This window comes from Ranitomeya imitator, chromosome 1 (assembly GCF_032444005.1).
Source record: "Ranitomeya imitator isolate aRanImi1 chromosome 1, aRanImi1.pri, whole genome shotgun sequence".
Classification (NCBI taxonomy): domain Eukaryota; kingdom Metazoa; phylum Chordata; class Amphibia; order Anura; family Dendrobatidae; genus Ranitomeya; species Ranitomeya imitator.
The window spans coordinates 1,248,678,846-1,248,704,690 of record NC_091282.1 but is presented as its reverse complement, the minus strand read 5'-3'; the positions used below and the strand labels follow the sequence as shown (position 1 = coordinate 1,248,704,690).

At 44.3% G+C, this 25,845-nt stretch overlaps 1 protein-coding gene and 1 long non-coding RNA gene across 2 annotated transcripts; one reads left to right on the top strand and one right to left on the bottom strand.

Moving 5' to 3' along the window:
- Nucleotides 1-368: 368 nt before the first annotated feature.
- Nucleotides 369-5,374, bottom strand: LOC138657401 (uncharacterized). Its single transcript, XM_069745167.1, has 2 exons — nt 4,938-5,374; nt 369-1,829 (listed from the first exon to the last, which is right to left on the bottom strand). The coding sequence occupies exon 2, from the start codon at nt 1,821-1,823 to the stop codon at nt 564-566; it is 1,260 nt and encodes a 419-aa protein (XP_069601268.1). The 5' UTR covers nt 1,824-1,829; nt 4,938-5,374; the 3' UTR covers nt 369-563.
- LOC138657403 (uncharacterized) lies at nt 3,841-4,533 on the top strand. Its single transcript, XR_011317047.1, has 3 exons — nt 3,841-3,900; nt 3,982-4,074; nt 4,152-4,533. It is a non-coding gene; the product is annotated as an uncharacterized lncRNA (long non-coding RNA).
- Nucleotides 5,375-25,845: the final 20,471 nt, after the last annotated feature.

Below are 25,845 nucleotides of genomic sequence, written 5' to 3'. Positions count from 1 at the left end.
CAACATATATACAAAATAGGAAAAAGAAGGCAGCACTCCCAAAGTTTCATGTGAAAAAAATATGGAGATTTAATCGACCCACATCACTGCGCGACGTTTCGGCTCCCTGAGCCTTTTTCAAGCCTTGAAAAAGGTTCAGTGAGCTGAAACGTCGCGCAGTGATGTGGGTCGATTAAATCTCCATTTTTTTTTCACATGAAACTTTATGAGTGCTGCCTTCTTTTTCCTATTTTGTATATATGTATGTATATATATATATATATATATATATATACACACATACACACACACACACACATCATGAAAGCGCTAGGGCAGAAGAGGTTGTTGATTCCCATGGTTCATATGTTTGATACAGAAGTAGAGTATTTTCATAGTTCAATATTTTAATTGGAATGGAATAAAAAGAACAAGACAATGTACATAAATCAATATATCGTTATGTTGACATTGTTACTTGACAAAGAAATTGGTTGGGTTCTAAAAAGAATGGTACACGAGAGCGGATGAACAAAAACAAATGTAATCCATAATAAATGGTAAAAGATATGCCTACAGTTGCGCTACAATTGTTGGTGCTGCCATGAGACAGCCCCTGGACCATTGAAAAAGTCACAGTATTTTTCCCTGCAATTTGTCGCGTCATCATTGTTCCTTCCGGATCCCAGACTTTCCAGGCCAGAAACCCTGTGCTCATCTAGACGCCATTCTCCCTGGGTTATATCCCCGTTTGCAGGGTCAACAGAGTCTACATACTGTGGAGGGCTGTATGCAGTGGCATCACGGCGGCGCAAAAAGTTGTGGAGGACGCAACAAGCAAGAACCACAGAGTCTATAGACGATAGTTTCATGTTCATTGCAGTGTGGAAAACACGAAATCGGTTTGCCATGATTCCAAACGCATTCTCCACAACGCGTCTAGCTCTCGAAAGCCGGTAATTAAATATGCGCCGCTCAGGTGTCAGAGTTTTCTGGGAGAATGGCTTCAAAAGGTTGGGATGCAGTGGGAACGCCTCATCTCCGACAAACACAAAGTTCATGTTTTCAGTAGTGTCACTGTTGGGAGGCAAGGCCAGTTTGTTTTCTTTCAAGCGGTCCCCAAAATCGGTTAGCTCCAAAACTCCGCCATCAGATAATCTCCCGTTGATCCCTACAGACACACTTACAAATTCGTAGTTCGCATTAACGAGGGCCATCAGAATTACGCTGAAATAACCCTTATAGTTATAATAAAAGGAGCCGGAGTGTGGTGGTTGGGTGATGCGGACATGTTTCCCATCCAAGGCACCCCCGCAATTAGGGAACTGCCATTGCTCATGAAATCCCCTTGAAATCTCTTTCCAATCATCCGGGGTCTCCGGGAAAGGCATGTAATTTTGGTGTAAAGCAGAGATAATTGCTTTACATGTCTCCGGAATTATGACGCTGAGTAGGGTTCGGGAAATCGCAGCGCAGTAATGCAAGTCTTGCATAGACCTTCCAGTCGCCAGGAACCGGAGCGTAACAGCCAGTCTCTCATCCACAGGGACAGCAGCTCGCATCCTTGTATTTTGCCGCCTAATATAAGGTTCCACAGCTTCAAGTAGGAAATTAAATGAATCCTCGGACATTCTCAGGTAGTTCTTGAAATCATGCGGGTTGTTCTCCTTCAGTTCCCTGATTAGGCCCATGTGGGACAATTGATTCCTCTTCTGCAGCCACTGTCTGGTCCACATGCGGCGCTGTCGCTTTGCACGATTGTTTCGCGCTTCAGCCTCCAGCTGGTTCTGAGCTTCTAACAGCAATGCAGCCGCTACAATCGCAGGTACATCCGAAAGAGACATGGCAACCTGAAAAAGCACAATAAAAAATAATTATTACATATGATTTGCTAAAGTGACACAAGACAACCAATACTGTTAAATAGTGTTCACACATCTTTTTTTTTTTTTTTTTGGTTAGAAGGCAAAGTTCACATTAGCGTTTTGTTCGGTGCAGCCACGGCAATGCATGTGCCACTATATTTTACCTAGGGGCCTGAAATAACATGTGTTGCCCTATCGTTTTGTGAATCATGCGTCAGGACACAGAGGACGATGCATGATGTTTTTTTTTCTGACCCTAAAACCATGGAAAAGTTAATGCATGGGTCACAAAAAGCGGCGTTGGGCATGTGCTCACATATCTGTTCAGCGTTGCATCTCAGACGCTGCCCTGTTCTACAGAAATGTGAACATAGGATTTAATGGAAATTTATATTTACATGTGTAATAAGCAGCGTTTAACACTACAGCCGCACCTCATTAACATCCCAAAATTACGATACAAGCTACTACAAAACTGAAAGCAAGACAATAAACGCTGTGACTTGGTAACAGGAACGCCAAAAAAAAGGATGTCTGGAGCCGGCGTCACAAACGCGACGCTGTGCATAATCAGAGACGCTATAGCGATGCCGATCGCGCCGCAGCTAGGACCTCCTCTGGGCGTGGTTAGGCGGTGCCGTACAGCGTCTATCTTTAGAAAATGGCGGCGAGACAGCGCTGTGCTCCTCTGGGGCAGGCCGAGGTGCGTTTTTTTGTGGACAAGATGGATGCCCTCGACTATGAGGGATGGAGGAGCCGGCCTGCCCACCCAAATTTGCACAAGAATGCAGTGCTGGGCCGCATTGCAGAAATGATGGAGAGGAGGTTTAGCATCCGGCGCAGTGCGCTGCAACTGCGCAAGAAGTGGGCCGACCTGCGCTATAAGCAGCCACTCCATCTGGCACACTTGCGAGCGGAGGCAAAGCAAGGCAAGTATCAGAATGGTGGAATTGGAAGACGCACGGTACCGAGCGGGGGGAAATGGGAGACTCGTGCCCGTGGTTGCCAACTTGTCCGGGACTTACGAGGACAAAAATTTAATATTTTCTTTTCAAATTTCTATAATGTCCAAGCGCAAAAATGCGTTGTCGCGTAAAAATTGGTCAGGTCATGAATTCCATAATCTCCACCCCCCATATTTAATTTATACGGATGTCCGCAATTGTAATCCCGATTGTCCTGAAATCATTACGTGGAGGTTGGCAACCCTGCTCGCACTGCCAGTAGGGGGAAACAGGAGACGTGCACTGCCGTGAGGTGCTTCCTATGTTCTATATATGTAATTACATTTAGCTTGTCAAAATTGATTTTTACTCCTTCCCGCAAATGGCCTCTTTTTTTTTTTTTTTTCTACAGCTCTGTACTTTTGTTGTCTAAACATGGCGATTTCTTTTTTTTAATTTTTTTGTGTAGAGAGACGCCGCCGGCACCAGAGGGCACTAGCCTCCACAACAGCGGCCAGCAGCAGGCCACAGCCTGGACCGTCACGTAAGTTATCCATCATTCATTTCAATTTTATAACTGCAGATGGGACTTTACAGGGGAGCAGAAATATAGAATACATTACAGATGCAGCCGAATTTCGATAGGCTCCTAACTTTTGCTGTCAATGTTGTCTAGTTTTATTGTGATGTCTACAGCTCTGTACTTTTGTTGTCTAAACATGGCGATTTTTTTTTTTAATTTTTTTGTGTAGAAAGACGCCGCCGGCACCAGAGGGCACTGGCCTCCACAACAGCGGCCAGCAGCAGGCCACAGCCTGGACCGTCACGTAAGTTATCCATCATTCATTTCAATTTTATAACTGCAGATGGGACTTTACAGGGGAGCAGAAATATAGAATACATTACAGATGCAGCCGAATTTCGATAGGCTCCTAACTTTTGCTGTCAATGTTGTCTAGTTTTATTGTGATGTCTACAGCTCTGTACTTTTGTTGTCTAAACATGGTGTTTCTTTTATTTTTGTGTAGAGAGACGCCGCCGGCTACAGAGGGTACTATCCTCCCCCACATCTTCCAGCAGCAGCAGCAGCAGCCCACAAGCTGGACCGTCACGTAAGTTATCCATCATTCATTTCAAAATTATAACGGCATATGGGACATAAGAGGTGAGCTGAAATATTGTATACATTACAGATGCAGTAACCCCACCACAGGCCACTACTCCGCCCTTCCGCTACCCATCTTCCTCCCCCGGCTCGGCATCATTCTCCCCAGAGGCGAGCATTCGTAAGTGACGATAAACTGCGAGCGGTTCCCCACAGCGAGTTCAATTGTTAAACAGATATGATTTTGATTCCTTTTAGCTCCGGGAACTCTGGCCCGAGACAGGGGATGGGTGGTCAGCAGCTCCAGTGATGGACAACAGGCGTCCCTTCTCCGTAAGTATACAGACAGTGGGAGGGGTTATCGGTGGGATGTCACATTTGACAGCGACTAATAAAATGCAACCAAAAAAAAAAAAGACCTCTGGGACAGGACAAAAAAAAAAGACTTTTATTCTATCTTCTATCTACAGAACCGGACACTGTGAGAGAGCTGCTGGCCAAACAAGAGGGACTGGAGCGGACAGTAGCGCTCTTGGAGCGCACAGTAGTGCTGCTGCAGCATCAAGTGCAGCAACATGGACGCACGCTGCGACACCTTTTGGCGCGCGGGCGTTAAAAATGTTTTTTTTTCTGTTTTTCTTGACAGATGTTAGTGTTTTGTTGAAAAAAAAAAAAAATCAGTTCAGTTTCTAAAAAAAAAAAAATTTCGTTCCTTTAAGTTGTGTGCTGTTTTATTTACTAGCGGAGCACGCCAGGGCCAGCCAAGGCAGACACAAGAGAATTAGTTAACCTTTCCATATAGTGTGTGCAAAATTGGCAGACAGCTAGTTTACCTTTCCATATGGTGTGTGCAAAATTGGCAGACAGCGCAACTGAGTTTGCAAACCGCATAGTAATGCCTCCATCTTGTGCGTCTGCTTGCCAGATGCACAAGATGGCTGCCGGAGGTGTTTTATCCATCATTACACCATATACATAGATAAACATTATTGAATAGCCATAACTATACACAAAAGAAACAAACAACTGAAAGACATTTCATACCGTTGATGAGCAAGAAAAGAAACGATGAAGACGCCTGCAGTAGAATACGTTCTAGACAGAACGTCCACGGGAGAAGAGGATCGTAGCTGGCGAAGGATCGTTCCGAACAGGACGCTGTAAAGGCAGAAGACCGTGAAGACACAGCGCTCCAACAATATGAATCAATCGCTGTAGAGTTGCGGTTTATATTCCGGGACGCCGTAACGTCACATCCTGGGTGTCTCCCTGTGCATAAAACACACCTATCTGGCTACGTCTGCATCGTTAGATCGTTACACTCTTGCTGTGTGACACTGAGCAAACGACTAGCGAGGACGATCTGTGAGTCGCTGTTACGTCACTGTATCGCTCCAGCATCGTTCGTAGGTTGGTGTGTTTGGCATCTCTGCAGCGACCTAAACAGCGACGTTCCAGCGATCTCATTTTGGTCGGATCGTTGTCGTTCTCGTTGTAAAATCGTCTAGTGTGACGGTACCTTTACAGAAATAACCTACATAGGCTGTAACCAAACAGCAAAAAACCAAAAAAAAATTGTGTGGACTACTCCATAATTTTCATATCAAGCAGAGGGAAAGATGGTGGCTGAGAGCTGATGTTAATATTTTGGGGAGGAGCCAATAGCCATAAAGGTTCCTTGGCTGTTATTATCATCTCACAGCTGTTTGCTTAACTTTTAGTGGCTACTTTACAGGTGGACCCCAGCAAAAAATTGACATAGGGTCCCTCTATAAAACCTAAATAGCAAAGAGTAGACAGAAAGTTACGGGCTGATATTAATAGCTTTGGAAGGGGCCATGGATTTTGGCCCCCTCCCAAACTAAAAATATCAGCGCTCAGTTGCCCCCAAAAAGGCGCATGGATATTGCCCCCGCAGGCTAAAAATATCAGCTGTCAGCCACCCCAGAAAAGGTGCATCAATAAGATGCGCCAAATCTAGGTCTAAGCCTCACTGTTGCCACTTGCCTTGTAGGGGTAGCAAGTGGGGTAATGGTTGAGGAGGTTGATGTCACCTTTGTATTGTCAGGTGACATCAATCCCACAGGTTAGTAATGGAAAGGCGTCTATAGCCCCACCCCTTACTAAACCCATAGTGATATTATAAAAAAGCACACACAGTAAGAATAAAGTCCTTTAACCCCTTAGTGACAGAGTCAATTTGGTACTTAATGACCAGGCCAATTTTTACAATTCTGACCACTGTCACTTTATGAGGTTATAACTCTGGAACACTTTAACAGATCCCGCTGATTCTGAGATTATTTTTTCATGACATATTGTACTTCATGATAGTGGTAACATTTCTTCGATATTACTTGCGATTAATTATGAAAAAAACGGAAATAAGGCGTAAATTTTTAAAATTTTGCAATTTTCAAACTTTGTATTTTTATGCCCTTAAATCAGAGAGATATGTCACAAAAATAGTTAATAAATAACATTTCCCACATGTCTACTTTACATCAGCACAATTTTGGAAACAACATTTTTTTTGTTAGTGAGTTGTAAGGGTTAAAATTATCCAGCAATTTCTCATTTTTACAACACCATTTTTTTTAGGGACCACATCTCATTTGAAGTCATTTTGAGGGGTCTATATAATAGAAAATAACCAAGTGTGACACCATTCTAAAAACTACACCCCTCAAGGTGCTCAAAACCACATTCAAGTAGTTTATTACCCTTTTCATACTTCACAGGAACTGAAACAATGTGGAAGGTAAAAATGAACATTTAACTTTTTTTTGGAAACATTTTAATTCAGAACCATTTTTTTTTTATTTTCTCAAGTGTAAAAACAGAAATTTAACCATAAGTTTTGTTGTGCAATTTCTCCTGAATACGCCGATACCCCATATGTGGAAAATAAAAAATCACATTTCTATACACAAAAATGATCTTTTCGCCCACAAATTTTTATTTTCACAAGGGTAACAGGAGAAATTAGACCACAAAAGTTGTTGTTCAATTTCTCATGAGTAGGTCGATACCCCATATGTGGGGGTAAACCACTGTTTGGGCACACCGCAGAGCTTGGAAGAGAAGGAGCGCCGTTTTACTTTTTCAATGTAGCATTGACTGGAATTGAGATCGGACACCATGTCGCGTTTGGAGAGCCCCTGATGTGCCTAAACAGTAGAAACCCCCCACAAGTGACCCCATTTTGGAAACTAGACCCCTTAAGGAGCTTATCTATATTTGTGTTGAGCATTTTAAACCCCCAAGTGCTTCACAGAAATTTATAAAGTAGAGCGTGAATATAAAAAATTATATATTAGTCGTAAAAATAAAAAATATTTTTTTTTCCCTCAAAAATTATTTTTAGCCTGCAACTTTTTATTTTCTCAAGGGTAACAGGAGACATTGGACCCCAAAATCTGTTGACCAGTATGTCCTGAGTACGCTGATACCCTATATGTGGGGGGGCACTGTTTGGGCACCCATCGGGGCTCAGAAGGGAAGGAGCGCCGCTTTGAATGCAAACTTTGATGGGATGGTCTGCCGGCATCATGTTGCATTTGCAGAGCTCCTGATGTACCTAAACAGTAGAAACCCCTGAAAAGTGACCCCATTTTGGAAGCTAGACCCCCCAAAGAGCTTATCTAGATGTGTGGTGAGTACTATGAACCCCCAACTGCTTCACAAAAGTTTATAATGTAGAGCCATGAAAATAAAAAAATCATATTTTTTCCACAAAAATGATTTTTCACCCCCAAATTTTTACTTTCACAAGGGTAACAAGAGAAATTGGACCCCAAAATTTATTGTGCAATTCATTCTGAGTAGGATGATACCCCATATGTGGGGGTAAACCACTGTTTGGGTGCACGGCAGAGCTCGGAAGGGAAGGAGCGCCTTTTTGGAATGCAGACTTTGATAGAATGGTCTGCGGGCCTTATGTTGCATTTGCAGAGCCCCTGATATACCTAAACAGTAGAAACCCCTCAGAAGTGAACCCATTTTGGAAACTAGACCCCAAAAGGAACTGATCTAGATGTGTGGTGAGAACTTTGAAGGCCCAAGTGCTTCAAAGAAGTTTATAATGCAGAGTCGTAAAAATAAAAAATATTTTTTTTTCCCTCAAAAATTATTTTTAGCCTGCAACTTTTTATTTTCTCAAGGGTAACAGGAGACATTGGACCCCAAAATCTGTTGACCAGTTTGTCCTGAGTACGCTGATACCCTATATGTGGGGGGGCACTGTTTGGGCACCCATCGGGGCTCAGAAGGGAAGGAGCGCCGCTTTGAATGCAAACTTTGATGGGATGGTCTGCCGGCATCATGTTGCATTTGCAGAGCTCCTGATGTACCTAAACAGTAGAAACCCCTGAAAAGTGACCCCATTTTGGAAGCTAGACCCCCCAAAGAGCTTATCTAGATGTGTGGTGAGTACTATGAACCCCCAACTGCTTCACAAAAGTTTATAATGTAGAGCCATGAAAATAAAAAAAATCATATTTTTTCCACAAAAATGATTTTTCACCCCCAAATTTTTACTTTCACAAGGGTAACAAGAGAAATTGGACCCCAAAATTTATTGTGCAATTCATTCTGAGTAGGATGATACCCCATATGTGGGGGTAAACCACTGTTTGGGTGCACGGCAGAGCTCGGAAGGGAAGGAGCGCCTTTTTGGAATGCAGACTTTGATAGAATGGTCTGCGGGCCTTATGTTGCATTTGCAGAGCCCCTGATATACCTAAACAGTAGAAACCCCTCAGAAGTGAACCCATTTTGGAAACTAGACCCCAAAAGGAACTGATCTAGATGTGTGGTGAGAACTTTGAAGGCCCAAGTGCTTCAAAGAAGTTTATAATGCAGAGTCGTAAAAATAAAAAATATTTTTTTTTCCACAAAAAAGATTTTTTAGCCCCCAAGTTTTTATTTTCACAAGGGTAACAAGAGAAATTGAACCCCAAAAGTTGTTGTTCAATTTGTCCTGAGTATGCTGGTACCCCATGTGAAGGGGACCACTGTTTGGGCACACAACAGAGCTCAGAAGGGAAGGAGCGCCGTTTTGGAATGCAGACTTTGATAGAGTGGTCTGTGGGCGTTATGTTGCATTTGCAGAGCCCCTGATGTACCTAAACAGTAGAAACCCACCACAAGTGACCCCATTTTGGAAACTATACACCCCAAAAAACTTATCTAGATGTGTAGTGAGAACTTTCAACGCCCAAGTGCTTTACAGAAGTTTATAATGCAGAGTCATGAAAATAAAAAATATTGTTTTTTCCCACAAAAAAGATTTTTTTAGCCCCAAGTTTTTATTTTCACAAGGGTAACAGGAGAAATTGGACTCCAACAGTTGTTGTCCAATTTATCCTGAGTACACTGATGCCCCATATGTGGAGGTAAACCACTATTTGGATGGATGGCAGAGCTCAGAAGGGAGGGAGCACCATTTGACTTTTTGAAAGCAAAATTGGCTGTTGTGTTTGGAGACCCCTGATGTAACTAAACAGTGGAAACCCCCCAATTCTAGCTCCAACCATAACCTCAACACACCCCTAACCCTAATCCCAACCCGATCCATAATCCTTATCACAACCCTAACGATAATCATAACCCTAACCCCAAAACAACCCTAATCTCAACACTAACCATAACCCTAATCAAAACCCTAAATCCAACACACCCCTAATCCTAATCTCAACCCTAACCTCAAACCTAACCCTAATACCAATACACCCCTAACCCTAATCTCAACCCTAACATTAACCCTAACCCCAAACCTAACCCTAATCCCAAACGTAACCCTAATGCCAACCCTAATCCAAACCCTAACCCTAATCCCAACTTTAGCCGCAATCCTAACCCTACCTTTAGCCCCAACCCTTGCCTTAACTTTAGCCCGAACCCTAACTCTAGAACCCTAAATTTAGCCCCAACCCTAACCCTATCTTTAGCCCCAACCCTAACCCCAGCCTAACCCTAGCCCTAAGGCTACGTTCACACTTGCATCGTGTGGCATCCATCGCAATCCATCGTTTTGGACAAAAAACGGATCCTGCAAATGTGCCCGCAGGATGTGTTTTTTGCCCATAGACTTGTATTGCCGACGGATCGCGACGGATGGCCACATGTCGCATCCATCGAGCACTGGATCCGATGTTTTTTGGCTGACCGTCGTCACAAAAAAGTTCAATGTAACGTTTTTTTGTACATTGCGTCCGCCATTTCCGACCGCACATGCGTGGCCGTAACTCCGCCCCTCCTCCTCAGGACATAGATTGGAAAGCGGATGCGTCGAAAAACTGCATCTGCTGCCTACGTTGTGCCCAATTTTCACAACGTACGTTTGTACTTCGGGCCGATGCATTGCGACGGCCCCGTACCGATCGCAAGTGTGAAAGAAGTTTAACCCTAGCCCTCACCCTAAATTTAGCCCCAACCCTAACACTAAATTTAGCCCCGACCCTAACCCTAAATTTTGTCCCAACCCTAACCCTAATTTTATCCCCAACTCCTGTAGCTACCGGCCGGCAGATCATGGCGGGCGCACTGCGCATGCGCCAGCCATTTTCTTACCGGATGAAGAAGCCGGCAGGCAGGAGGGGACACAGGAGGATCCACGGACACCGGTAAGTATAACAGGGTCCCCGAATCCCCCTATTTCTCTGTCCTCTGATGTGCGATCACATCAGAGGACAGAGAATAACACACCGCTTTTTTTTGCGGTCGCCGGTAAACAGTTAATTACCGGCGATCGCAAAACAGGGGTTGGTAAAAACTGACCCCGATCATGTTCTTTGGGGTCTCTGCTACTCCCAGCAGCTGAGACCCCAAAGATCTTCTGGGTGCCAACCGGCAGGCGCACTGCGCATGCGCCTGCCAGTTTTTGGCCAGAACAAGATGGCTCGCCCATTGGGAGCCACGAGGAGCACCGGGGGAGACAGGTGAGTATTGGTGGGCGATCGGGGACTCCATTTCTCGGTCCTCTGATGTGCGATCACATCGGAGGACAGAGAAATTAAATGGGAAATCCCTTTTTTTTTTGTTACCGCCGGTAAACGGTTAATTACCGGCAATCGCAACCAGTTGATCGGTAAAAAACCCCCGAATCATGTTCTCTGGGGTCTCGGCTACCCCAGTAACCGAGACCCCAGAGAAAATCTGACTTTGGGGGCGCTATTCATTTTTCCCACAGTGCCGTTAATTAACGGCGCTGTGATTTAAATACCCTTAACTGCCGCCGTTAAAAGGCATATTGGCGGTCGTTAAGGGGTTAATTGAACTTATGACACCTACTCTTTTATTGAATCTAAAATAAACCATACTCACCGAACGCCGTGGGACACTTGGGATTACGTGGACTATGGATGACAGGTGAGTATATGGTGGTTTATTATTTTTTTTTGTAATAGGAGACATGGGCACTGGGGATTGGGCATTAAGGTAAGTATATATTGTTTTTTAATGTACATTGTTTATAGGAGACACAGGCATCAGGGATTGGGTGTTAGGTCAGTCTAATGTGCTTCTTATTTATCAGTAACAGCAGACATAGGCTGATGGGAGGAGTAGTATCTCATCAGACAGCACCTGCTGACCAGCAGTAAACATTTTACCACTGGTCACCATTGTGGGTCACAGTATCTGTGGGGTCACACTGACATCTGACAGAGTTATCAGCAGCACTGATGGCGGTAACTTTTTTCTTTTTAACTTTATTGTCAGCACAGGCACTGGCTGACAATAGACTACTACTTCTAAAACAATAAAGTTATATTGCACTAACAAAAATATATACCGTATATACTCGAGCATAAGCTGAGATTTTCAGCCCTCTTGTTTGGGCTGAAAGTAACCCTCTCGGCTTATACTTGAGTCATACTCAAGGGTTGGCAGGGAAGGGGGAGAGGAGCTGTGTAATAATACTCACCTGCTCCTGGCACGGTGTCCCTGGTTCTCCAGATCGGCAGCTTCTTCCTGTAGTGAACAGTCACATGGTACTGCTCATTACAGTAATGAATATGGACCCGACTCCACTCCCATAGGGGTGGAGCCGCATATTCATTACTGTAATGAGCGGTACCATGTGACCGCTCACTACAGGAAGAAGCTGCCGGTGCCGGGGAAGACGTACAGGGACCGCGTTAGGAGCAGGTGAGTATAATGCAGTGCGCGATATTCACCTGCTCCCCGTTCCACCGTCAGCTCCGCTGCATCTTTCGCTTCCTCTGCAGTGATGCTCAGGTCAGAGGGCGCGATGACGCAATTAATGCGCGCCACCCTCTGCCTGAACGTCAGACACAGGGAAGACACAGCGGCAGTTGGCGGTGGACCTGAGAGGTGAGTATGTCATTTTTTATTAATTGCAGCAACAGCATATGGGGGAAATGCATGTATGGAGCATCTTATGGGGTCATGTGCAGTGTTATACTGGGCAAATATCTGTATGGAGCATCTTATGGGGCCATGTGCAGCGTTATATGGGGCAAATATCTGTATGGGGCCATGTGCAGCATTATATGGGGGAAATATCTGTATGGAGCATCTTATGGGGCCATGTACAGCATTATATGGGGCAATTATATGTATGGAGCATCATATATCATATGGGGCCTGTCATGCGGGTACTGGGTAGAGCACAGCTGATTACCCGGGCCCCTGCGATTTCCCTCAGACTAGGGTAATCCTGTCTTTGCCTCTCCCAGAATTTACACTGATGGTATGCATGTCTGGGCCGCCAGGCCTGACCCTGACTCCTGTTTCAGTTCTAAGCTGAAACCTCCTCCCGCCACCCAGTGATAAGACCTCACACCAACCTACACAGAAAGTACAGACAGGGAAAACTAAAAGCGCACCACACCGCAGACACACGGGAAAACACTATAATGTGCACAGGGCAAAACAAATACAAATATAGGAAGGATAAATATGACAAAGGATAATACACCACCAGGTACGATATTTCCTCTCCTAGACCACCACTCCAGACCGAGATCACCAGGCACAAGACACAAGCTATAATCGGCAATGCCCAAAATCCAGAATGACTATTCAAAGGCCACGGGCGTGACCCAGCCTCCAACCCGACTACCAGATAGATTTAACCCTGGGCAACCTCGATAAAGTCTAGCCGACGCCACTGAGCGTCTAGTGGACGAAAGTTAAATTACCGCTGTCTGTCGGACTCCCTAGTGTGAATAGCGTCTGACATGACAGTACCCTGCCTTCTACGAGGGACCCCCGGGCCCTCATGACTTATAGGACACGGCTTGTCCGGATGGCGGCGGTGAAACATACTGACCAGCCGGTCCGCATGTATGTCCGAAGCTGGTACCCAAGACCTTTCCACCTGCCCATAACCACGCCAGTGTACCAGGTACTGTAATGTGCGGCACACAATACGAGAGTCAACCACCTTGGAGACTTCAAACTCCAAATTGCCATCCACCAAGACTGGAGGTGGCATCGGTGCCACGTCCACAGAACCCACCACCTTCTTTAAAAGAGATCTGTGAAACACATTATGTTTTTTATATTCCGTAGGATGCTCCAATCGGCAACCGGGTTAATGATGGTGGCGACCCTAAATGGACCAATAAATCTTGGACCCAATTTCCGGGATGGTACTTTGAGTTTTATGTTTTTTGTGGACAACCACACCCAATCACCCACACTCAGGTCCGGACCTGGCACACGTCTACTGTCAGCCACTCATTTGTACCTTGCACCCACGCTCAGCAAGCGCTGTTTCACTCTCCTCCAGACGGCTGACAGTTGTGCTCCTAGCTAATCCTCCTCCGGAATGCCAGCAGAGCCACCCTGACGCAGAGTACAAAATTGAGGATGGTACCCATAAACACAAAAGAACGGGGACTCCCCTGACGATTCCTGGTGGTGACTATTAATGGCAAACTCAGCCAAAGGAAGGAACGTCGACCACTCCTCCTGGTTGTCAAAAACAAAGCAGCGTAAGTACTGCTCCAAATTTTGGTTCATACGCTTGGTCTGACCATTTAACTGAGGATGAAACGCCGAAGAATGCGACAACTTGATCCCCAGCCATGAGCAAAATGCTTTCCAAAGCTTTGCCACAAACTGAGTACCCCTATCCGACACTATGTCCGACAGAACTCCATGAAGTCTGACCACCTCCTGCACAAAAACCTGAGCCAGAGTCTTCGCGTTAGGCAACAAAGGCAAGGATACAAAAGTGCGACATCTTTGAGAACCGATCAACAACCACCAGGATGACCGTGTTCCCAGCTGAGGAGGGCAGGTCTGTAATAAAATCCATGAAGATCTCCGTCCATGGCCTACTGGGAACCCCTAGAGGATGTAATGAGCCAGCAGGATGGGAGCGAGGGGTCTTAGCCCTAGCAAACGTGGTACATGCTGATACGTACGAGACCACGTCTTGTCAGATTTTGGGCCACCAAAACCAACGCGACACCAACTCCATGGTACTCTTAACCCCTGGATGTCCAACCAGAACAGCATCATGATGCTCACCCAACACCTTTAGGCGAAGATGGAGCGGTACAAATGATTTGTTAATGGGAAGCTCTGGTGGTACTTCCTCCTGAGCCTCGGCAATCTCAGCCTCAACCTCTGTCGTGACAGCCGAGATCACTACACCCTTTTGGAGGATGGGTACCGGATCTTCCCGAGGTTCTACCCCCGGAAAACACCTAGACAAAGCATCTGCCTTAGTGTTCTTAGACCCCAGTCGGTACGTAACAAAAAAGTTCAATCACGTGAAAAACAATGCACAGCGAGCCTGCCTGGGGGACAGATGCTTGGCTGACTCCAAATAAAGCAGATTTTAATGGTCGGTGATAACTGTAACCTGGTGGACCGACCCCTCCAAGAAGTGTCGCCATTCCTCAAAAGCCAATTTGATAGCCAACAACTCCCTGTTGCCGATATCGTAGTTACGTTCGGTGGGCGACAGTTTCTTGGAAAAGTAGGCGCATGGACGCAACTCGCCCAAGGATGAGCCTTGTGACAGCACCGCCCCCACTCCAACCTCAGATGCATCAACTTCCACGGTAAACGGTTTTGATACGTCTGGTTGCACCAGAATGGGGGCTGAAGCAAAACAGTTCTTCAAAAACTCGAATGCGCGCACAGCAGCCTCAGGCCAGGCGGAGAAATTGGTACACTTTTTTCGTCATGTCAGTAAGTGGTTTAGCAATGGTAGAAAAATCTTTGATAAATATTCTATAATAATTAAAAAATCCAAGGAACCGCTGGAGTGCTTTTAGGTTATCAGGCCGTTCCCAATGCAGCACCATTTGCACCTTAGTGGCGTCCATTTTAAACCTTGAAGCAGACACAATATAACCCAAGAAAGGCAACTCCTGAACAGAAAAAACACATTTCTCCAGTTTCGCATAGAACCTATTTTCTCCGAGTAGCTGTAACACCTGCCTCACATGCTCTAAATGAGTATCACGGTCGCATGAGTAAATGAGAATGTCATCTAGGTACACAATAACGAATTTCCCCAGTACAAGCGAGAACACATCATTTATGAAATGTTGAAATACAGCAGGCGCGTTTGTCAACCCAAATGGCATCACCAGATTTTCAAAATAACCCTCAGGAGTATTAAAAGCCGTCTTTCACTCATCACCTTGACGGACTCTTATAAGGTTGTACGCCCCCCTGAGGTCAAGCTTGGAAATCCACTTAGCACCAGCCACCTGGTTGAACAAATCAGGTATCAGTGGCATAGGTTATGGATCACGAACCGTAATCTGGTTTAACTCCCTGAAATCCAGACACGGGCGTAGTCCGCCATCTTTCTTCTTAACGAAGAAGGACCCCGCTGCCACCGGCGAGGACGAAGGCCTGATGTGCCCTTTGCTCAAACTCTCAGCAATGTAGTCTTTTAACGCTTGCCTCTCAGGACCAGAGATGTTAAACATCCTAGCTTTAGGCAATTTGGCCCCTGTTTTAAACTTAATAGAACAGTCATAGGGTCGATGTGGTGGCAATTCTGAACAACCCTTCTCAGAGAACACGTCTGCAAAATCCAACAGTGACTCAGGAATGCTAGGAGACAAAGCGGACACACATGTGGCCAGGCAATTTTCCTGGCAGAATCCGCTCCACTGAATTATGTTCTGAGTTTTCTAGTCAATCACCGGGTTGTGCATAGACAACCATGGAAAACCCAGAACCATTTGTGCAGGAAGGTTTCTGAGCACGCTACATGTAACTTGCTCAGAATGTAGGACCCCAATGTGAAGTTTAACCTCAGCCACAAACTCAGTAATATCCCCCTAAGGGAAAGGAGTAGCATTGATGGTGACCTCCCGGATAGGATGAGGCAGTTTTTCGACCGTGAACCCGGCCGTGCAAGCAAACTCCTCATCAATGAGATTAGTGGCCGACCCACTATCCACAAAAACAGTGATTGGCAGCTCTCTGCCAGCGACCATAACTCTGGCAGGAAGCATACATTGAGAGACCACCATGGAGGATATGCATAGGCTCAGATTGGCCTCCTCCACACCCTCTGAGCTTAGTAGTTTTCCGCCGTTGTGCTTTTTTTTAGAAAACAGAGGACAAGCATTAACATAATGCCCTTTTTTACCACAGCAAAAACAGGTTCTCTGCTTCCTGAGCGAGGGGACTCGATGATGTGACACCCCTGCGATTTGCATAGGCTCCATGGGCTCACCTGCAGCAACCACACGTGTACCTACGCCCTCCCCCGTAGGCGGCGTCACTTGCTCCCCCTGTCGCAAACGGCGATCAATGCGGATAACAAGACTCATAGCAGACTTTAGAGGAGCAGGAGTCTCATACACCAGGAGGGCTTGTTTAACCCTTCTCGAACCCCCATGTACAAACTGACTCCGCAGCGCCGGGTCATTCCATTGTGTGTGCACCGCCCAGCGGCGAAATTCAGAACAGTAATCCTCCGCCATTCGCTCCCCTGACGGAGAGCGCAAATTTTAGATTCCGCTAGAGCCAATCTGTCAGGATCATCATATATGAGCCCAAGAGCAGAAAAAAAAACTCCACTGAGTTAAATGCAGCTGAATCAGATGGTAATGAAAATGCCCATGCTTGGGGGTCTCCATTTAGTAATGACAATACCAGGCCCACACGCTGAGCCTCATTACCTGAGGAAACCGAGCGCATACGAAAATATAATTTGCAAGCTTCACGAAAAACATCAAATTTACTGCGTTCCCCAGCAAACCTCTCAGGTAAAGGAATCTTTGGCTCTGCAACTCTACCTGCATTTTCAGCTTGCACATTAGATACAACAAGACCCTGTTGCCGAACTGCCCCCTTCAACTCAGTGACCTGTAAGGACAGCGCCTCCAACTGGCAAGTTATGGAAGTCATGGGATAAATGGCATCCAAAATTAATTTTGGCCGATTATAATGTCATGCGGGTACTGGGTAGAGCACAGCTGATTACCCGGGCCCCTGCAATTTCCCTCAGACTAGGGTAACCCTGTCTGTCCCTCTCCCAGAATTTACACTGATGCTGTGCATGTCTGGGCTGCCAGGCCTGACCCTGACTCCTGTTTCAGTTCTAAGCTGGAACCTCCTCCCGCCACCCAGTGATAAGACCTCACACCAACCCTTACAGAAAGCACAGACAGGGAAAACTAAAAGCGCACCACGCCGCAAACACACGGGAAAACACTATAATGTGCACAGGGCAAAAAAAATACAAATATAGGAAGGAGAAATATGACGAAGGATAATACACCACCAGATACGATATTTCCTCTCCTAGACCATCACTCCAGACCGAGATCACTAGGCACAAGACACAAGCTATAATCAGCGACGCCCAAAGTCCAGAATGACTATTTAAAGGCCACGGGCGTGACCCAGCCTCAAACCTGATTACCAGTTAGATTTAACCCTGGACAACCTGGATAAAGTCTAGCCGACGCCACTGAGCGTCTAGTGGACTAAAGTGGAATTACCGCTGTCTGTCGGACGCCCATAGTGTGAATAGCATCCGACATGACAGGGCCATAATCCACATTTGTGGAACATTATATGGGGCAAATGTGTCTATGGAGCATCTTATGGGACCATAATAAACATTTGTGCAGCATTATATGGGGCAAATTTTAATATGGAGCATCTTATGGGCCCATCATGAACTGTATGGAGCATTATATGGGGCTCCTGATTCAATATGGATATTCAAAAACACTAAAAACTACTGATGTCTCAATTAAGTTTACTTTTATTGGCATCTATTTTTATTTTTGAAATTTAGCAGTAGTTGCTGCATTTTCCACCCTAGGCTTACACTCGAGTCACTTAGTTTTCCCAGTTTTTTGATGCAAAATTAGGGGGGTCGGCTTATACTCGGGTTGGCTTATACTCGAGAATATACGGTACATATTTTTCACATTTGAGATCCCTATATTTAAAATAATTGTCATTTATTTAAAAATATATCTCTTAGCTAATATTGATAATATAGAAATTTATTATTGAAACTTTAAGAATTTATTTTTCAATGAAGGTTTGGATTTTGTAGATTTAGAAACTGATATCCTTTAACATTTACAGACTCTACTATATTCATTTCATGTTAAATATAGAGGAACTATCCTTAATATATCTAAAGCTGGTGTCCACACAGTTGAGCAATCACAGTTTCTAGGCTATATAAGCTAGCTGATTTCATTTCTAAGCATTACTAGGCTGACATTCAGACCTGTGCACCGCCATTATATGATGAACTTCTGAAGAACAGTTGACATTAGCTAGCCATGCCTGGAAAATTGCTCCTCGTTAGAACAGCAGTGATTTTTACTGCCTCACTGCTGGCACAATGCCGAAAACAAACTTCTGGACGTCAATGTTTTATAGAGAGGAAACAACCTCTATTTAATACAGATTTGTTCCAGGATGGAGACATCATTATTGGTGGCATATTTACCGTGCATTATATGTGTGCCATTCTTTTTCCTGATAGATTAATGGATTCAGAAAATTATTGTAGCTTATAAGTATTTTCAGCTGAAATATATTGTAAATGTAGTTCACAGTTAAGATAACAGCCTACAAGTAATTTTCATAATGTATGCCAGCAGCATTGGGTGTACTATGTACCCGATAGGACAAGGCGATGTTGTGCTTGTCAAAAATTAGGATTAATGTTGTAGATTTAAATTTCAAATTATTATATGGTTTAATCCAATGCACAATTGGAGATATCACTTTATGGTGAAAGCAATAAATGTTCAAATATTTGTGTTTGTTTGCCATTTTATATATTTGCAGTAAGTATGGAAAGTATTCACACCCCTTTAATTTTTTTCATTCTTTGTTTCATTGCAGCCATTTAGTAAATTCAAAAAAGTTCATTTTTTTCTCATTAATTTACACTCTGCCCCCCATCTTGACTGAAAAAACAGAAATGTAGAAATTTTTGCAAATTTATTAAAAAAGAAAAACTGAAATATCACATGGTCATAAGTCTTCAGCCCCTTTGCTCAGTATTGGGTAGAAGCACCCTTTTGAGCCAGTCCAGCCATGAGTCTTTGGAATGATGCAACAAGTTTTTCACCCCTGGATTTGGGGATCCCTCGGCCATTACTGCTTGCAGATCCTCTCCAGTTCCGTCAGGTTGGATGGTGAACGTTGGTGGACGCCATTTTCAGGTCTCTCCAGAGATGCTCAATTGGGTTTAGGTCCGGGCTCTGGCTGGGCCGGTCAAGAATGGTCACAGAGTTGTTCTGAAGCCGCTCCTTTGTTATTTCAGCTGTGTGCTTAGGGTCATTGTCTTGTTGGAAGGTGAACCTTTGGCCAAGTATGAGGTCCAGAGCACTCTGGAAGAGGTTTTCATACAGGATATCTATGTACTTGGCCACATTCATGTTTCCTTCAATGGCAACCAGTCGTCCTGTCCATGCAGCTGAAAAACACCCCCATAGCATGATGCTGCCTCCACCATGTTTCACTGTTGGGATTGTTTTGGGCAAGTGATGAGCAGTCCCTGGCTTTCTCCACACATACCACTTAGAATTATCACCAAAAAGGTCTATCTTCATCGTATTTCTCATAGTCTGGGAGTCCTTCATGTGTTTTTTTTTAGCAAACTCTATGCGGCTTTCATATGTCTTGCACTGAGAAGAGGCTTCCCTCAGGTCACTCTACCATATAAGCCAGACTGGTGGACTGGTGGAGGGCTGCAGTGATAGTTGGCTTTGTGGAACTTTCTCCCATCTCCCTAATCCATTTCTGGAGCTCAGCCACAGTGATCTTGGGGTTCTTCTATACCTCTTTCACCAAGGCTCTTCTCCCACGATTGGTCAGTTTGGCTGGGCAGTCATGTCTATGAAGACTTCTAGCGGTCACAGACTTCTTCCATATAAGAATTATGGAGGCCACTGTGCTCTTAGGAACCTTGAGTCCTGCAGAAATTCTGTTGTAACCCTGGCCAGATCTGTGCCTTGCCACAATTCTGTCTCTGAGCTCCTTGGCCAGTTCCTTTGACCTCATGATTCTCATTTGGTCTGACATGCACTGTGAGCTGTGAGGTCTTATATAGACAGGTGTGCGCCTTTCCAAATCAAGTCCTATCAGTTTAATTAAACACAGCTGGACTCCAATGAAGGAGTAGAACCATCTCAATGAGGATCACGAGGAAATGGACAGCATGTGACTTATATATGAGTGTCTGAGCAAAGGGTCTGAGTACGTATGGCCATGTGATATTTCAGTTTTTCTTTTTTAATAAATTTGCAAAAATTTCTACATTTCTGTTTTTTTCAGTCACGATCGGGTGCAGAGTGTACAATAATAAAAAAAAAATGAACTTTTTTGAATTTACCAAATGGCTGCAATGAAACACAGAGTGAAAAATTTAAAGGGGTCTGAATACTTTCCGTACCCACTGTATGATCTTGGGTAATATCAGTGTCCACCTATTTTACCTCCTGTTGACTGGTACATGGCTGTATAACTTTATTTCCTATAGGTGACGTTTTTTACTCAGGTGTGAACATCCTGCATGTTCAGCCTGTTCAGACCAGCCAAAAACTGATCTAGATCCAGATCTCTGTGTTGTTTTGATATGTTTATACAGTAGTTTCTCATACAGGATACTGCCATCATCTTTTTGTGTACATTACTTTTCACCAAATTCAAGAAGGCCCAGGCACATTGACAGTAATGATTACAAATAATAATATATATTCTTATGCACACGACTAGGGTTGAGCGAAACGGGTCGAACATTTTCAAAAGTCGCCGACTTTTGGCTAAGTCGGGGTTTCATGAAACCCGATCCGACCCCTGTGCGGGGTCGGCCATGTGGTACGCGACTTTCGCGCCAAAGTCGCGTTTCAATGACGCGAAAAGCGCCATTTCTCAGCCAATGAAGGTAAACGCAGAGTGTGGGCAGCGTGATGACATAGGTCCTGGTCCCCACCATCTTAGAGAAGGGCATTGCAGTGATTGGCTTGCTGTCTGCAACGTCACAGGGGCTATAAAGAGGCGTTCCCGCCGACCGCCATCTTACTGCTGCTGATCTGAGCTTAGGGAGAGGTTGCTGCCGCTTTGTCAGAAGCAGGGATAGCGTTAGGCAGGGTCCATTAACCACAAAACCGCTTGTGCTGCAGCGATTTGCACTGTCCAACACCACCCTCGGTGTGCAGGGACAGTGGAAGTTTTTTTTTTTTTTTTTTTTCCCTCAGCGCTGTAGCTCATTGGGCTGCCCTAGAAGGCTCCCTGATAGCTGCATTGCTGTGTGTACGCCGCTGTGCAAACCAACTGCTTTTTTCAAAGCACAAATCCTCTTGTTCCTTCCTTTCTGCACAGCTATCTTTTTTGTTTGTCCACACTTTTTATTTCATTTGTGCATCAGTCCACTCCTTATTGCTGCCTGCCATACCTGGCTGAGATTACTGCAGGCAGGGAGATAGTAGCTGCCTGCCATACCTGGCTGAGATTACTGCAGGCAGGGAGATAGTAATTGTAGGACATTCCCTGTTTTTTTTTTTTTTTTTTTTTTGGTGGGAGATTAAGATTGGCAATTTGGCATTTCTGCTAGAGTGCCATCCCTGTGTGTGCCATCTCTCTCACATAGTGGGCCATAGAAAGCCTTTTCATTTTTCTGTATTTTTTTTTGTGGGGTGTATAAATTCTCCCTGATAAAAATACAGTGGGAGATTAATATTGGCCTTTGGGCTTGTGTGCCAGTCCTGAGTGTGCCATCTCTCTCACAAATAGTGGGCCATAGAAAGCCTATTTTATTTTTTTTTGGGTTTTATAAATTCTCCCTGAAAAAAAGGGAGATTAATATTGGCCTCTGGGCTTGTGTGCCAGTCCTGAGCGTGCCATCTGTGCCAGCCCTGAGCGTGCCATCTCTCTCACAAATAGTGGGCCATAGAAAGCCTATTTAATTTTTTTTTTGGTTTTATAAATTCTCCCTGAAAAAAAGGGAGATTAATATTGGCCTCTGGGCTTGTGTGCCAGTTGTGAGCGTGCCATCTGTGCCAGTCCTGAGCGTGCCATCTCTCTCACAAATAGTGGGCCATAGAAAGCCTATTTAATTTTTTTTTTGGTTTTATAAATTTTCCCTGAAAAAAGGGAGATTAATATTGGCCTCTGGGCTTGTGTGCCAGTTGTGAGCGTGCCATCTGTGCCAGTCCTGAGCGTGCCATCTCTCTCACAAATAGTGGGCCATAGAAAGCCTATTTAATTTTTTTTTTGGTTTTATAAATTTTCCCTGAAAAAAGGGAGATTAATATTGGCCTCTGGGCTTGTGTGCCAGTTGTGAGCGTGCCATCTGTGCCAGTCCTGAGCGTGCCATCTCTCTCACAAATAGTGGGCCATAGAAAGCCTATTTAAATATTTTTTTGTTTTTATAAATTCTCCCAGAAAAAAAGGGAGATTAATATTGGCCTCTGGGCTTCTGTGCCAGTCCTGAGCGTGCCATCTGTGCCAGTCCTGAGCGTCCCATCTCTCTCACAAATAGTGGGCCATAGAAAGCCTATTTTTTTTTTTTGGGGGGGTTTAGAAATTCTCCCTGGAAAAAAAAAGGGAGATTAATATTGCCCTTTGGGCTTGTGTGCCAGTACTAAGCGTTCCATCTCTCTCTCTCTCTCAGTCAGTGGGCCATAGAACGCCTATTTTTGGTTTTATTTGTTTTCTAAATTCTCCCTGAAAAAATCATTTTATTTTATTTGGTTTCTAAATTCTTCCTGATAAAATCATATTTTTTTTATTATTTTTTTTTTCTAAAGTCTCCCTGAAAAAAAAAAAAATAAATAAATAAACAGTGGGAGATTAATATTGGCCTTTCTGCTTGTGTGCCAGTCTTGACTCCTGGGTGCGTCATCTCTCAGTCAGTGGGCCATAGAACGCCTATTTTTGGTTTTATTTGTTTTATAAATTCTCCCTGAAAAAATCATTTTATTTTATTTGGTTTCTAAATTCTTCCTGATAAAATCATATTTTTTTTATTATTTTTTTTTCTAAAGTCTCCCTGAAAAAAAAAAAAAAACCAGTGGGAGATTAATATTGGCCTTTCTGCTTGTGTGCCAGTCTTGACTCCTGGGTGTGCCATCTCTCTCTCTCTCTCTCTCTCTCTCTCTCTCCAATTGTGGTCCATAGAAAGCCTATATTTTTTTTCCTTGATTTGGGTTCCAAAATCTACCAGAGAAAATAACTCCATCAATCATTGGTAGAAAAATATTGGCCTCTGGGCTTGTGTGCCACTCCTGATTCCTGTGTGCGTCATCTCTCAGTCAGTGGGCCATAGAACGCCTATTTTTGTTTTTATTTGTTTTATAAATTCTCCCTGAAAAAATCATTTTATTTTATTTGGTTTCTAAATTCTTCCTGATAAAATCATATTTTTTTTATTATTTTTTTTTCTAAAGTCTCCCTGAAAAAAAAAAAAAAAAAACAACCAAAAAAAACAGTGGGAGATTAATATTGGCCTTTCTGCTTGTGTGCCAGTCTTGACTCCTGGGTGTGCCATCTCTCTCTCTCTCTCTCTCTCTCTCTCTCTCCAATTGTGGTCCATAGAAAGCCTATATTTTTTTTCCTTGATTTGGGTTCCAAAATCTACCAGAGAAAATAACTCCATCAATCATTGGTAGAAAAATATTGGCCTCTGGGCTTGTGTGCCACTCCTGATTCCTGTGTGCGTCATCTCTCAGTCAGTGGGCCATAGAACGCCTATTTTTGTTTTTATTTGTTTTATAAATTCTCCCTGAAAAAATCATTTTATTTTATTTGGTTTCTAAATTCTTCCTGATAAAATCATATTTTTTTTATTATTTTTTTTTCTAAAGTCTCCCTGAAAAAAAAAAAAAAAAAACAACCAAAAAAAACAGTGGGAGATTAATATTGGCCTTTCTGCTTGTGTGCCAGTCTTGACTCCTGGGTGTGCCATCTCTCTCTCTCTCTCTCTCTCTCTCTCCAATTGTGGTCCATAGAAAGCCTATATTTTTTTTCCTTGATTTGGGTTCCAAAATCTACCAGAGAAAATAACTCCATCAATCATTGGTAGAAAAATATTGGCCTCTGGGCTTGTGTGCCACTCCTGATTCCTGTGTGCGTCATCTCTCACTCAGTGGCCCATAGAAAGCATATAGTTTGTTACATTTGTTTTCTAAATTCTCCCTGCAAAAATCTATTTTTTTTTTGGGGGGGGGTTTCTAAAGTGTTCCTGAAAAAAATAAAAATAAAAAAAAAATAATAGTGTGACATTAATATTAACATTTGTGCTTCAGTGACAGTCCTGCGTGTGGGGCATCTCTCTAATTTGCAGCCACCAAAAAAAGAGTGTGTAACATTGGGCCTGATTTTCGCTGTGGTCTCACCAACCTGTAAAGGGGTAGCTAAATCATACTGAAGTTATAGCTCACCGTGTAAGTTGTGTGACTGCAACAAATAACGTTAGTTTGGTTACGTTTTTAAAACAATGAGGAAGTCTAGTGGAAGAGGTCGTGGCCGGGGGCATTCATTGTCAGCTGGTAATGAGGGTAGTGGTAGTGGTGGAGCATCAGGTGGTCGTGGGGAAAAAAATATTGCACCTAAGTCTGGAGCTGTGGAGCCAGGTTCGTCGTCCGGCTACACAAGGCCTCGAACGCTCCCTTTTCTGGGATTAGGAAAACCGCTTTTAAAGCCGGAGCAGCAAGAGCAAGTTTTGGCTTATCTTGCTGACTCAGCCTCTAGCTCTTTTGCCTCCTCTCGTGAAACTGGTAAAAGTAAAAGCAGCGCGTCGTTAGTGGATGTTCACGGTCAGGGACAAGTCACTTCCTTGTCCTCTTCAGCAAAAACAACAACAGAGAAGAATGCAGCAGGCGACACAACGGGTTACTCCATGGAGCTCTTTACACATACCGTCCCTGGCTTAGAAAGTGAAGCAGTTAACAGTCCATGCCCATTACAAATTGAATCTGACATGGAGTGCACTGACGCACAGCCACAGCCAGACTACTATGCTGGTCCTTTGACTCAGACCACAACATTGCCCTCGCAGGGTGCTGATCAAGAATCAGACCCTGATGAGACTATGTTGCCCCATCACGAACGCTATACCACCAAACGACACGGTGACACAGACGAAGTTGCGCAGGAGGTACAAGAAGAGTTATTAGATGACCCAGTTCTTGACCCCGATTGGCAGCCATTGGGGGAACAGGGTGCAGGCGGCAGCAGTTCTGAAGCAGAGGAGGAGGAGGGGCCGCAGCAGGCATCAACATCGCCACAGGTTCCATCTGCCGGGCCCGTATCTTGCCCAAAACGCGTGGCAAAGCCAAAACCTGGTGGAGGACAGCGTGGCCATCCGGTTAAAGCTCAGTCTGCAATGCCTGAAAAGGTATCCGATGCTAGAAAGAGTGCAGTCTGGCATTTTTTTAAACAACATCCAATTGATCAGCGCAAAGTCATCTGTCAAAAATGTTCTACTTCCTTAAGCAGAGGTCAGAATCTGAAAAGT